This window comes from Dermochelys coriacea, chromosome 26 (assembly GCF_009764565.3).
Source record: "Dermochelys coriacea isolate rDerCor1 chromosome 26, rDerCor1.pri.v4, whole genome shotgun sequence".
In the NCBI taxonomy this organism is placed as follows: Eukaryota; Metazoa; Chordata; order Testudines; family Dermochelyidae; genus Dermochelys; species Dermochelys coriacea.
This window is the reverse complement of record NC_050093.1, coordinates 1,302,292-1,317,002: the sequence shown is the minus strand read 5'-3', so window position 1 is coordinate 1,317,002 and position 14,711 is coordinate 1,302,292. Positions and strand designations below refer to the sequence as shown.

Here is a 14,711-nt window from a genome sequence, read left to right as displayed (position 1 = left end):
ATAAAATTACAGAGAATATATGTGCATTGCAGGAAGTACCAAGAAGTAACAACAACAATCATACAAGTATGTGTTGGGAGGGAAGTGTGAAAGACTCTATGTGTGTGTGTGTGTGTGTGTGTGTGAGAGAGACACACACACACACAGAGACTGTGTGTGCGCTGGCTGCTGGGGAAGTTTCTGAGAGACACCATGCACTGTGTCTTTAAGGCACTCACTGAAAGGTCTCCTGGCTCTGTCTTCCCTCCCCGACTCTGCAGAGATGGAGTACGTGGGCAGGAGAGAGACAGAGACAGAAATTGTGTGAGCTGGCTGCTGGGGAAGTCTCAGAGATCATGTGCTGTCCCTTTAAGGCACACTCACTCACCCCGAAAGCTAGTTCAGACCTCCAACCACAGCAGCTCTCTCCTGCTTGAGTCCTGGGCCCTGTTCCCTCTCCCCGGCTTTGTGGAGATGGGGGAAAGAGGGCGAGGACACCCTGACATCCACACCCTCTCGTCCCCCCCCACTTTGCACAGCCAGCAGGAGGGTCATGGGAGCAGCTACAGGAGCAAAGTGAATGCAAAGTAATAGGGAGGAGGGGCACCTGAACATACACTGCTGGATGTGCACGGCCCTTGAATCACTACTGGGTGGCTGCCCAACCATGCAGCTTAGAGGGAACACAGCTCAGGGCTTAATCCTGGTGGGATTTCAACAAGGAAAATCAGCCCCACCTGTCTCCTTTCTCAGAGGGCTTAGGCAGGTAGCATTCACAAACTATAGGTCAGTTAGTAACACAGGGCCTCCAGTCTTGGTGCCTGAGCCAGGGCCTGCTTGCTTCTGAGTGCCACTGCAACTGCAACAAGTTCCTCTCTTTCAAGGGCTTGTCTTCAGGCCTGACAAGTGCAAAAGCCTGACAGGTGGGGTTGATTATGACCACAGGAGTTCCTTAACACTTGCTTGGCTTGTGGCCAGGTGTGTACGTCATCTCCCCCACCACAATGTCACTGTACTTTTAATCCCAGCAACAAACATTTAATGGCATCCTCCATGCTTTAGAGAACAATTGTGTAGTTCCCCTTTTAGAAGTTAAATATTACTGTGGTGGGTTTCTTTGGTATTTTCCCCCCTATGAGGATGAAACACCACAACAGAGGCTCAAAAGTCTGTGTATACCCCAAATTAAAAAAAAAAAATCTGTAGGAGGACCAAAAAATATCACCATGGCTAAACAACAGAGTAAGAGATGCCAGATCACCAGGGCCATTGCTTCTCCCCACTTCTAAAGCATGTGTGTGATACCCAGTCTTTTCAAGGAGATTTATTTCTTTAAACAGAGGTTATCAAGCAAACAGAAAATAGTCTTAACTCCATCCTTGGCCCCAGGCTTCAGGGCCACCCTTCCCAGAGGTCTCTGGCACTCCAGCTCCTGGTAGCCTCCCAGCCTCAGTCAGTTCTGCTCCTCTGACCTCTCCCACTCTAGTGTGGCTTTTCCTCCCCAGGGTTCAGCCTGTTTCAGTCCTTCCTCCTTCCAGGTGCCTATTAGCATAGCAGCCCTTTACAGGCTGAGGTGTAGCCCAGCCCTCTTTAACTAGCTGGATTGGGCTCACCTGCTGAAGTCCAGGGGAGCTGGGCTCAGTCTATCCACAGAGACAGGCAGTTACAGACAAAAAGTCATCTTTCAAAAACCAGAAATGGGAAAATAGAAAAGAACATAAACTCTGGCAAGTCAAGTGTAAAAATATAATTAGGCAGGCCAAAAAAGAATTTGAAGAGCAACTAGCAAAAGACAGAAAAACTAACAGCAATTTTTTTTTCAAATACATCAGAAGCAGGAAGCCTGCTCTGTAATCCATGGGGCCAATGGATGATTGAGGTGCTAACGGAGCACTCAAGGAAGACAAGGCCGTTGCAGAGAAGCTAAATGGATTCTTTACATCGGTCTTCACCGCAGAGGATGTGAGGGAGATTCCCACATCTGAGCCATTCCTTTTAGGGGACAAATAGAGGAGGTTTGGGAACAAATTGATAAATTAAACAGTAATAAGTCACCAGGGCCAGATGATATTCACCCAAGAGTTTTGAAGGAACTCATATATGAAATTGCAGAACTACTAAGTGTGGTATGTAACCTATTGTTTAAATCTGCTTCTGTACCAGATGACTCACAGATAGGCTTACTGGCCTGTAATTGCCTAACTTTAGTATCAGGCAAACTGGCTGAAACTATTGTTAAGAACAGAATTATTAGACACATAGATGAACACAATATGTTGGGGAAGAGTCAACACTGCTTTTGTAAAGGGAAATCATGCCTCATCAATCTATCAGAATTCTTTGAGGGAGTCAAAATGCATGTGGACATGGGTGATCCAGATTTCAGAAAGCCTTTGACAAGGTCTCTCACCAAAGGCTCTTAAGCAAAGTAGGCAGTGATGGGATAAGAGGGTCCTCTCATGGATCAGTAATTGGTTAAAAGATAGAAAACATAGGTAGGAACAAATGGTCAGTGTTCACAGTGGAGAGAGGTAAATAGCACGCTCCTCCAAGGATCTGTGCTAGGAACAGTGCGGTTCAGCATATTTATAAATGGTCTGGAAAAATGGGTAAATAGTGAGGTGGCAAAGTTTTGCAGACTATATTAAATTACTCAAGATAGTTAAGTCCAAAGCTGAAGAGTGACAATTGGATCTCTCAAAACTGGGAGGCTGGGCAACAAAATGGCAGAAGATATTCAGTGCTGATAAATACAAAGTAACGCACATTGGAAAACATCATCCCAACTACACATACAATATGATGGCATCTAAATTAGCTGTTATCACTCAAGAAAGAGAACTTGGAGTCCTTGTGGATAGTGGTCTGATAACATGTGCTCAATGTGCAGCAGCCATCAAAAAAGCTAACAGAATGTTACGAAACATTAGAAAAGGGACAGTAAGACAGAAAAAATCATAATGCCACTATATAACTCCATGATATGCCCACACCTGGAATACTGTGTGCAGTTCTGCTCGCCCTGTCTCAAAAAAGATATATTAGAATTGGGAAAAGTACAGAGAAGGGCAACAAAAATGATTCGGGGTATGGAACAGCTTCCATATGTGAGAGATTAAAAAGATTGGAACTCTTCAGCTTGGAAAAGAGAAAACTGAGGGGAGATATGATAGAGATCAATAAAATCATGAATGATCTGGAGAAAGTGAATAAAGAAGTGTTATTTACTCCTTCCATAACACAAGAACACAGGTTTCAGAGTAGCAGCCGTGTTAGTCTGTATTCGCAAAAAGAAAAGGAGTACTTGTGGCACCTTAGAGACTAACAAATTTATTAGAGCATAAGCTTTCGTGAGCTACAGCTCACTTCATCGGATGAAGTGAGCTGTAGCTCACGAAAGCTTATGCTCTAATAAATTTGTTAGTCTCTAAGGTGCCACAAGTACTCCTTTTCTTTTTACAAGAACACAGGGTCACCCAATGAAATTATTAGGAAGTCTATTTAAAACAAATGTAAAGAAGTACTTCACACAATGCACAGTTAATCTGTGGAACTCATTGTGAAGGGATGTTGTGACGGCCAAAAGCATAACTTGGTAAAAAAAAGAATTAGGTAAGTTCCTGGAAGATAGGTCCATCAATTAGTCCAGATGGTCACTGACACAACTCCATGCTCCGGATGTCCATAAACCTCTGATTGCCAGAAGTTGGGACTGAATGACAGGGGATGGATCACTCGATAAATTGCTCTGTTCTGTTCATTTCCTCTGAAGCATCTGGCACCGGCCACTGTTGAAATACAAGATACTGGGCTAGCTGGATCATTGGCCTGACACATTATGACCATTCTCATGTTCTTATGATGGCTGCTTTGTCCATTCTACCAAATGATCTGGGAGGATATGATGTGAAGAAAAACAGATAAAGTTTCTCTGAGAAGTGGATGAGAATATTTTAAGGCAGGTACCACAATCTGGAAATGGCACAAATAGAAAGAACTCATTTGGACACTGCATCAGTTTCTAAGGGAAATGTTACGTTCAAAGAAACATTGCACAGCAGTGATGTGTTGTTGTAATCTAAAAAGTTGTGTTATTTTTCAGTATGACTATATGGGTTCAGACAAGGATGTTGTAACGGAGAAAATAGTCCAGCTTATTGGCTTTGTCAATAGTGTAAGTTGCAGTCTTTTTCTGTTCAATATTCATATGGGAAATGTGGCTGTTCTGAGTCATTTTGCTGGTAGTCATAGCCTAGCAGGTAGAGCAGGGGGCTGGGATCAGGACTCCTGGGTTCTATTCCTGGTTCTGTCACCGACCTGCTGTATGTGACTTTGCTAAGTCACCTCACATCTCTGTGTCTTCTGTAAATTCGATATAATACTTATCTGTGCCCTACATCACAAGGGTTATGTGAGACTTATAATGCTTTGAGAACCTTGGATGAAAGTTGCAGTAGGAGAAGAAAATATTATTACCACATGAAGTCCAGATATTTTATAGATGATATTATTCTCTGGTGATTATTTAATACGAGTTTTCACCCTCAGGATACTCAGTCTGCAGCAATTAGATTAAAAACTATTTTATATTCCTCACCCCCAGGACTAGATCATTCACCCCTGAGAGACATCAGAGACCCCAGGTACTCTGAGCCATCTGAAAATAAAGGGACCTGCAATGTGTCCCCCTTTAGAATTTTTTTATTGTAAAACTATTCTGACTACCTTCATTGTGACAGGTTTCAGAGTAGCAGCCGTGTTAGTCTGTATTTGCAAAAAGAAGAGGAGTACTTGTGGCACCTTAGAGACTAACAAATTTATTTGAGCATAAGCTTTCGTGAGTTACAGCTCACTTCATCGGATGCGATGAAGTGAGCTGTAACTCACGAAAGCTTATGCTCTAATAAATTTGTTAGTCTCTAAGGTGCCACAAGTACTCCTTTTCTTTTTACCTTCATTGTGGGCACTTGTTACTGTTGTTGTGATATCCGTGAATCTTTTTCTGTTTTAAGCTTCCTTAGGTTATGTTTGTGGTATATACAGTATTGGTAGTATGATGAGCCTCAATCTTGGCACGAGGATTCCCCAGATGGGCAATTTTCCAAACTCTACTTTTAACTTGGATTAGCAGTGCAGTTTAAAGTATATAGGGTGATCTAGGGTTGAACTCAGACTGCTAACCTCAGTTGAAAGCCAAATTGCTGTGTCTGCATTGATATTTTAGCCTGAGTTAACTAACCAGAGTTAAGAATGCACCTGTTTGTTTGTTTTTTTTTTGCAGTGTAGACATAATCTTAGTTATTTTAAGTTAACTTGGTCATAAGAAGAACTGTATGCATCATTGTAACCGTGTTGGTCCCAGGATATTAGAGAGACAAGGTGGGTGAGGTAATATCCTTTATTGGACCAGCTTCTGGTGGTGAGAGAGACAAGCTTTTTGAGCTCACACCGAACTGAAGAAAAGCTCTTTGTAAGCTTGAAAGCTTGTCTCTCTCACCAGCAGAAGTTGGTCCAATAAAAGATATTACCTCACTCACCTTGACAGGTTTCAGAGTAGCAGCCGTGTTAGTCTGTATTCGCAAAAAGAAAAGGAGTACTTTGTTGCATTTTTGGAAAATGCATTTGTTTTCCACCAAATGCATCCGATGAGCTGTAGCTCACGAAAGCTTATGCTCTAATAAATTTGTTAGTCTCTAAGGTGCCACAAGTACTCCTTTTCTTCTCACTCACCTTGTCTCTCTAATAAAAAGAACTGACAGTTGTGCTGCACTGACTGAGAATTTATTTTGATTGACTAGATTGAAAAGGATTGATATGGACGAAGATGTTGGATTTTAGGATCCTTCAGTACTGTGTTTTCCTTAACATAGATTACAACATTTTATTATGGGGACATATGTGGCTATACACTCTGTGACAGTCCAATCTATAGTTTGTTACACTGATGGCCATTACTTATAGATCTTCCAGTACTACAGTGCATATAATGTAATTGATCTTGTATTTCCTCTATTACATTTCAGATGTTTACCTCTCTTAATATGACAATTGTGCTGTCTTCATTGGAGTTCTGGGCAGATAGTAACAAAATTCCTATAACAGGGGAAGCCGATGAATTATTACAAAGGTTTTTACAGTGGAAAAATATTCATCTTATTCTACGGCCACATGACATAGCATATTTATTTGTGTAAGAAGAACATTACTTTATTATTAAAGAAGATGCACTAGAAATCTTCTGGACTGTCATTGCTTTTAGAAAGAATATATTTATGATCAAGAATCTTTTGTGCTTTAGTTACAGGGACCAACCAAATTATGTAGGGGCATCTTTTGCAGGAAAGCTGTGTCTGAGAAACTATTCTGGAGGGGTTGCTCTGGTATGATATAATAGAATTTACTTACCTGTACAAGTAATATACTGTATCGGTTACTTACAGTTCTGATCTTTGCTTGTAGGGGCAAATCTTGCCTCCACCTCTGCTACTAAGAAGAGTCCCCTGGCAACAGAATCAGTGCAGCTATGCTGTGCTGGGGGAACACAGAATTTAGCAGGGCTATTCAGAGGTTAAACACTATGAGAAGAGGAGCGTTGTCTCGGAGCTGCATGCAGGGGATGATGAAATAGGAATGGAGCCAAAGGAAATCCTTGTCTGGGGTCCTCTGGTTTTCTGCTCTGGGTGGTGGCTCCAAAAAGGCATCACAGATTATTAGAGCCACTGGGCTCGGTAGCCACTCCATAGGATCAGATGGAAAGATTCTTGCCCCTGCACTTCTACTCTGCACTCATCTTGTCTACTTAGACTAGGCACTGCACAGAGGATTCAGCCTCCGGAGAAAAAGTACATTAATGAGTGTTTGAATTCACGATTACACATGTTCTTTGTAACTTCCTTCTAGTCCTGGAAGGGGACAGAGCAGTTTCCTTACAATGGAGTATGCGTTGCATTCATATATTATGTCTAGTACAGATATCTTTGTGTATGTTAGGCAGGGCAGAAAACAAAAAATTTAGATTTTTATCACAGTTTGTTTTCACAGTTGAATGAACTTTTAGCACTTTCTTTCTTATTGTATTAGTATCAAAGAACAATATCACTGGAGACATTTTCAGTCATCATTGCACAGCTGCTTGGTCTTGGTCTGGGAATAGCATATGATGATTCTAGGGACTGTCAGTGTTCAGGATACACCTGCATAATGCACACCAAAGCAGTGTAAGTTTTTTTTAAATTAATATTAATTTATGTACCTCACATAGCATTGCATTATTTATTATATTTAGAACCATTTTAATCTGCATACAAGTGTTATCATTCTAAATAATGCCATATTAGGATGTATGTAGACTTTTGTACCTGTATATCACTGTTTTAAATCCATCCCAGATCATTAGTGTCTGGAAGTTGTGTGTGTGTGCACTTGTGTGTGTGGGGATAGTTTGGATATATGGAAACATACCAACAAAGAATAGGACTGTGACCTATAGATGAATGGATGGCTATCTAGATAGATATAGATTTCAGAGTGATTGCCGTGTTAGATATAGATATAGGTCATATCTAGATAAATATAGGTATAGATCACAGTCCTCCTCTTTTTTGATATGTTTCCGTATAACCAAATTATACCAACACAAATGTCATCAGCTGGGAATCTCTGCAGAAGAGCCAACAGACTGACTTACTTTCTCATCTCCGAGATGGTCCCACAAGATTTAAAGCAGATTAGTGACATAGTGCAGGAAAGCTTGCACTGTTGCTGCTTGTCATGTGCCTAAAGGGAGTAATTCAGTCTGAAGTTGCCTGTCAGTCAGGTACTTGCCATGAACACGAAGTTAATTTAAAAATCTAAAATAAATAAATCGTACTTTCAGAGACTAACAGTTACAGGAAATATTTCACTTTTCACTTAAGTACAAAATCTCTCTCCTACCCTCATCTTTTAAGTCCTATTTCTCTATCTAAGCCGTTGTTGATAACAATGTGACTTTTAATGTCTATATTCCCGCTGAGCTACAGTCTTGAAATTAAATACACTAATTCATTACGTGCCACTGAATACAGGAAAAGCCCTAACTTGGACCTTCAGAGATCATAAGGTCTTTTATTATCAAATTTAAAATGTTCAATCACTCTTAGTTTAAAACTAGTCCACACTTCTCCATTTTCTCCACCATTTTTTTAAGCTTTCCAGTTTATCCTATGTACAGATGTGTACTCACTATGGGCCCAATCATGCAAACTCTTATGGATGTAAGTAACTTTACTCACATGACTAGTTCTATTATGTAAAATTACTCAAGGGCCTAAATGTTTCTAATATTAGTATAATATAATCTGTCATTAAAATAAAATTTACTGAGAGTTCTGTCTTCTTGTGAGATGCTTTATTGTCTGTGATGACAAGAGGAGGGAAAGGGGAGACAATTGTACCAGCCCCATAAGCTCAGCCCCACCCCCCCAGTGTTTGTAACTGGAATGTCTGGAACTGGGGTGAAATGGGAGGGGATGGGGCCACAGCAAACATGATGTACTGGGGCTCCAAATTTCTCTCAGTGGGCTTGTATGTGGTAATACACTCAATTCAATATAACCGCTGATGACAGGAAAGAAAAAAAACCCTGATATTTATGTTATAGGTTAATTACTATTAAACTAACCTCAATTGCTGTCAAGTTTTCACTGAGGAGAATAAACAAGTGTTCTGGAAGAGACAGAAAAGGAATGGCCTGCAGTATCTTTAGTGGAGAGATTGAGACAATAACAGTTTAGAAAGGTTTTGCTGCTCTGCTTGTGTTTCCCTAGTTTAACGAGGGCATCCTCCTTTGCATGTTTTGCCTGCTTCTTGCCCTCAGTTGGCTGCAGCATGCAGTCTACCTGGGACCCAAACACCATTCTAGCACAAATTTGCAAACATATTTTAAAAAATTATATTTATTCTTTCATTGAGGCAGACATACTGGGTCAGAGGCCTCCAATTTGGAGAAATTATGTTAATTTGAGGTTGCCAGTTCTATTTAATTTATTTCAGCCAAGAAGAATGTTGAAGGCAAGTGAATGCACTTAAGGTGCCAGGTTAATAGCCGCATTCACCCACAAGGCAGACAGTTGACATATTTTTAAAAATCCTTAATTTTGCAACCAAAGTCATTTTTGTTAAAGTATTTCAGTGGCATGAAAGGATATACATTTTACAAAGCATGGAGAATATTTTAACGACGATATTGTACTTTATGTTTTAGACATTCCAGTGGGACAAAGGCCTTTAGCAACTGCAGTATAGGAGACTTTCAAAGTTTCATTGCAAGTGGAGAAGGAGAATGCCTTTTGAACAAACCGTATCTGAATGCATATTATAGGGCTCCCGTCTGTGGCAACAAAATAGTGGAGGAAGGAGAGGACTGTGACTGTGGCACACGAAAGGTTAGGAAATAAATTCCTGAAATTTGATACGAATAAATAATACACAGTTCCATACCTTGAGCCTGAAGAGAAAATTAAAAAAATAAGAGATATCTTATGGGTCCAAGAGGTGCTAACAAGACCTCTGGATGAAAGGCCACCTGGAGCCCTTGAGAAAAACCATTCAACTTTGGAATGCTATGGAGGTGCTTTTTCTCAACCTCATAGTCAGGGTTGTGTTCTGAAATGGGCTTTAAAATGGAACATAAATTTCTGTTTTTTTCTAAATGTAGATAGACGTTCAACGTGAAATTTCTCTTTGAATTTCAAATGTAGCTTTATTTGATTTTTTAAATTTATAATAGAAAGCATTTGAAATTACTGTTGTTGAAATTTGACCATGGCATTCTGCCTTTTTGATTGTTAAGTGACATCTTCAAAATGGATAAACTTGAAGGAAGCTCGTGCAACAAATGTTGTTTGTTTTAACTGACAGTTTATTCGCCGACAGGTAGCTGACAGATAAAACTGCCATCATTAACTACGCTTTTATGCCATATTTTATCCCATATCTAAGTATGTTTTATGTGCAGCTACTGACGGATAAAATCTTTTCCTTTGGCAGCTATTCTTCCTGTTGCACAGCTCCAGGAACCACCCCTACAGGCATACCTTTCCTTCACTCATCTGTCTCCTCTCTGAAATGTTAAGACAAGTGTCAATCTCAATGTATCTACAAGGTACTGTGTACTCTAGGTCCAATCCAGGGAAGCATTTAAACATGTGCTTAACTTTAAAAATATGAAAAAGTCAATGAAACTACTCATGTAATTAAAGTTAAACACTTGATTAAGTATTTTGTTGGCTCAGATCAGAGAGCTCAGCACCTTTCAGGATCAAGCCCCATAAAAGCCCTAGGAAATGAATATACAAAAAAATTCATTGTGAAAACAGTTATCACGTACTGGCTTTCTATCACACTCTTCACCAACCTCCTCCCTCCCAACAAAACATTCCTACCTCCACAAGCACACACCTTTACTCTACTACAATTAGTATACAGCAGAGACCATCTACCACAATGTTATCTGCCCCTTCTAGGGATGACAGCCTTCCATTACTAATCTACTCCTTCCAAACACAAAAATATACTATATTAGACATTCACAACTAATAGCATTGGTATGGGGAAATTCCGTAAAAGGATGTGCACAGAAGGGGAGGTTGAGGAGACAGACTTAAGGATAGGTTTCAGAGTAGCAGCCGTGTTAGTCTGTATTCGCAAAAAGAAAAGGAGTACTTTTGGCACCTTAGAGACTAACACATTTATTTGAGCATAAGCTTTAGTGAGCTACAGCTCACTTCATTGGATGCATTCATGATCTGTGGTGTATGGCGGTTGTGATGAAGATAAAATGTGTGCCTGTGGGTAGAAGAGTAGAGGATATGTACTGTAAGGTGACTTGACTTTTAATTTCCTTGCTTTTGTGTTTTTGTATTAGGTATGTTATATGTGTAACAACCATAACTGTTTTTATATTCTAATAGTATTTGGTTTGATACTTTTAGGTCAGCAAATGTTCTCCAGTACTAAAGTTTTAAAACAGTGTAGTGACTTTCTTGCTTATTTCAGAGTCAGTAGCCTCTCTGTAGTTAAGGTTGGAGCTACTGCACGATTCTATTATAAGCGCCTCCTAACTTCACCAAAACTTAAACTAGTGTGGCTGAAATTGCTTGGTAAACTGGATGCAAGCAAACAATATGTATTTTAATACTGCCAAATGTAAATGTATACATCAAGGAACAAAGAATGTGTAAGTCATACTTACATAGGGGACTCTATCCTGGAAAGCAGTGATTCTGAAAATGATTGGGGGGCCTGGTGAATAATCAGCTGAACATGAACTCCCAGTGCGATGCTGTGGCCAAAAGGGCTAATGTAGTACCTGAATGCATAAATGGGAATCTCGAGTAGGAGTAGAGAGGTTGTTTTACCTTTGTATTTAGTCCTGGTGTGACCACTACTGGAATACTGTATCTAGTTCTGGTGTTCACAATTCAAGAAGGATGTTGAGAATTGGAGAGTGTTCAGAGAAGAGCCAAGAGAATGATTAAAGGATTGAAAAACATGCCTTATAGTGATAGTCTCAAGGAGCTCCATCTATTTAGCTTAACAAAGAGAAGGTTCAAGGGTGACTTGATCACAGCCTATAAGTACCCACATGAGTAACAAATATTTAATAATGGGCCTTCAGTCTTGAAGACAATGGCTGGAAGTTGAAGCCAGATAAATTCAGATTGGAAATAAGGCACATATTTTTAACAATGAGGATAATTAACCAATGGAATATGTACAGGGGCGGTCACCTTGCTCCGGTGTGGCAGGGGTTAAAAACAGTCCTGGGAAAGGGCTGCCCGGGGGAGACAATTAGGTGCGGGTTTGAGGCAGCCAATCAGGGCCGGGCTGGGAGTATAAGAAGGCCTAAGGGAGGAGCTGGGTCACAGTCTCTCTCCAGCCCTGGAGGGAGAAGGGTCTAGCTGCCTGGGAGCCACAGGGTACCTGACGCAGAACAGTGCTGGGGAAAGGCAAGAGGAGCTGGGGAGCTCCAGGGTGAGGCCTTGGTTAAGGCCTAAGCAAGGACTGGGGCTACAGAGGTGTAGCCCAGGGATAGGCAGAGGCAGCTGGTCCTACCCCCTTGCCAGTGATGAGCGACCATTACAGACCGCAGTTTGCCCCAGAGAACAGGGGCTAGATGATGACTGGCAATAGTCACTGAGGCAAGGTGGCGTTAGAGAGTTGGGGGTTCCCCTGGGAGGGGAGACCCAGAGTGTGGGGGTACTGCTGGGGCAGAACCCCGAGGTAAAGGGGCACCAGGGTATGGAAGGGACACGGAGACCAGAAGCAGGTTGAGCCACCGGCTGGCAGAGGGCGTTCCAAGGCTGGAAAAGAGCTAATTCCCAGGGCGACCAGCAGGAGACACCACACTGGTGAGTCTCGACCTTGCTACAGAATAACTTACCAAAAGTGATGGTGGATTTTCATATCACTGTCCATTTAAAAATCAATACTGGATGTTTTTCTAAAAGGTTTGCTGTAGTTCAAACAGGAAATATATTGGGAATTTCTATAGCTTGTGTTATGCAGGAGGTGTTGTAATAATTGGGCCTACAAATTAAAATTTACCTTATTTGTGGACTTAACTGTGAGAAGTGAAAGTTCATAAAATGTAATAATGCCTACAACAAAATATTGTTGGAAAAATGTGTAAAAGGAGACAGAATGACTAAATTAGTCCAAACAAAAAAGCCTATTAAAGGACTGTGTTAAGATCATGTCTGGCAAACAAGAGAAGTGTGGAACCAGAAAGTAATGAATGAAAATTGGAGTGTCAGAAACTAGGCCTAATTGGTGTGTTGAATAAAGAGAAGATGAGCTATTCTGCCATCACTCCCTTTTGGAGTCCCTAGAAGAAGAGACTTTGGGTGAAGAATCAGGCTGTTTGTCAACCACTGCTGGCTGGAAGATGGGAGAACTGGAAGGAGCGAGCTTCACCATCATGGTCAAACACATACAGTCTGTGGAGGACTGTTGCACCAGCCAGAGTGATCATGGTTGATAGCATCACACCAGACATTGTATAGTGAAGTTCCCAGATCTGGCTCAGTAATGCGAATCCATGAATTTCTGAGGTGGCCTCATGGATGGCGCCGGGTAGGTCAGGATGTACACCCCTTCATGTGTCAATGGAGAGTTTGAGAGCATGCTGTGCTGGGGTGGTTTTATCCATTCTGGTGTCTTGGCCGAAGAGCATGCAATGTTGCTTTTGAATATAATGAGCTATTGAAGGAAGGTGAAATCTCTGTGAGATTGTGACATTTCACACAAAGTCAAACCACTTTGTACTTGGATTTGGTTCAGACAGCACATATGGAATGCCTCTAGCTGCTCCAAGTCTACCTGCAAGAGGCTCCAGGATTCTGACCTATATAGCAATACAAGTAGTACACAGATTTGATAAATCATGAACTTTGTCTCAGCGCAATGGTATTTTAGCATTCATAATTGAGACCTGGATTTCATACAGGAGGTGGAAGACCTATTTGTCAAATAATGTCTGGTTCGCTGTGGCTGTTTGAACTCTGCTTATAGTCTAGATAGATGAACGCATCAGTGCTTTCCATGTTGCATGCTTCAGTACAGGGATTAAAATATCACTGTGGCCTCAAGTGCAGACGTTAAAATGTCAACTTCAACAGCATGCAACCTATGGAACTGCTACTATTACTGATACTTCCAGAAGCCTTCTGCCAAAGCTTAGTTACCTCAGATATCTGGGTCCTTGGCATTATTCAGTAAGCCATGAGCTGAGGCTTTGGGAACTTCCTCCAAGCCACCCCCTTGAGAATGTTTTTGAAACGCCTCGTGTCAGAAAGGGACTTTTAATTAACTTCTTTCCTTGGGGGGGTGGGGAGACTTCAGTTTCCAGGGCCACCAAACTGATATCTTTTGCCAGGATTAAAATGTGGTATATTCTAAAATCTATAATGTTTCTATTTGTTTTTCAGGAATGTCTATGGGATCAATGTTGCCAACGCACCTGTAAATTTAGACGAGACATCAAATGTATCACTGGAGATTGTTGTTGGAAATGTAGGGTAAGCTATAAATTCTGAGTGATTAGAACCTAGCACATTTTCTAACTATAACCCACATATCTAACAATAGCCCCGATACAATGCTTAACTTTAAGTATGTGAATAATCCAGTTCAGTATTTAGGATTGGAGCAAATTGTGCATACTATATATTATTGCTTACTATACTTATATACAGAAAGAACCAGAGAACAAGTCACGGTTGACATATCGAGCTACCTAAAATATTGTCAAAATGATGTTGATAATTCAAGGCAATATTGTAAATGACACCTGATGGAAGCAGTTGTATAAACACATATTTAATACTCTGTCTGAGTGTGCACATGCCATAGGAGTTAAGCAGAGGCCAATGACTCAAATGACCAAAAAGGGAGCTGGTCTTCACTTTGTTTCATGGGATCAGCTTTTTGATATTCAAGTCATCAAAGCAAAAACTTTTTTTTAAAACAAAAAGCTGAAAGACTTAGCTTTCTTATATTTAAAAAAAGTGTTTCTAGTTGTTAGGTTTTCCGGTTATGTTGACTAATCAGTATAAATATCAAATATTGTGATTTGCATAAATTCTGTTCCTTAGTAGTTATAATTAGAGCTGATTGGAAAAATGTCAATGAAATCATTTTCAGCCAGAGAGTGCAGTTCTGTCAAAGTCTAAATGCTTTGCAAAATCATG

General features: G+C 40.7%; 1 protein-coding gene across 3 annotated transcripts in view; it reads left to right on the top strand.

The window, feature by feature from the left end:
• LOC119848663 (disintegrin and metalloproteinase domain-containing protein 32-like) overlaps nucleotides 1-14,711 on the top strand; it is a 43,613-nt gene that overhangs the window by 7,985 nt on the left and 20,917 nt on the right. For all 3 annotated transcript variants that reach the window (XM_043503123.1, XM_043503122.1, XM_043503124.1), the window contains exon 7: nucleotides 13,950-14,039. In XM_043503123.1, the coding sequence (XP_043359058.1) occupies nucleotides 13,950-14,039 (90 nt within the window). The remainder of the gene's footprint in view (nucleotides 1-13,949; nucleotides 14,040-14,711) is intronic.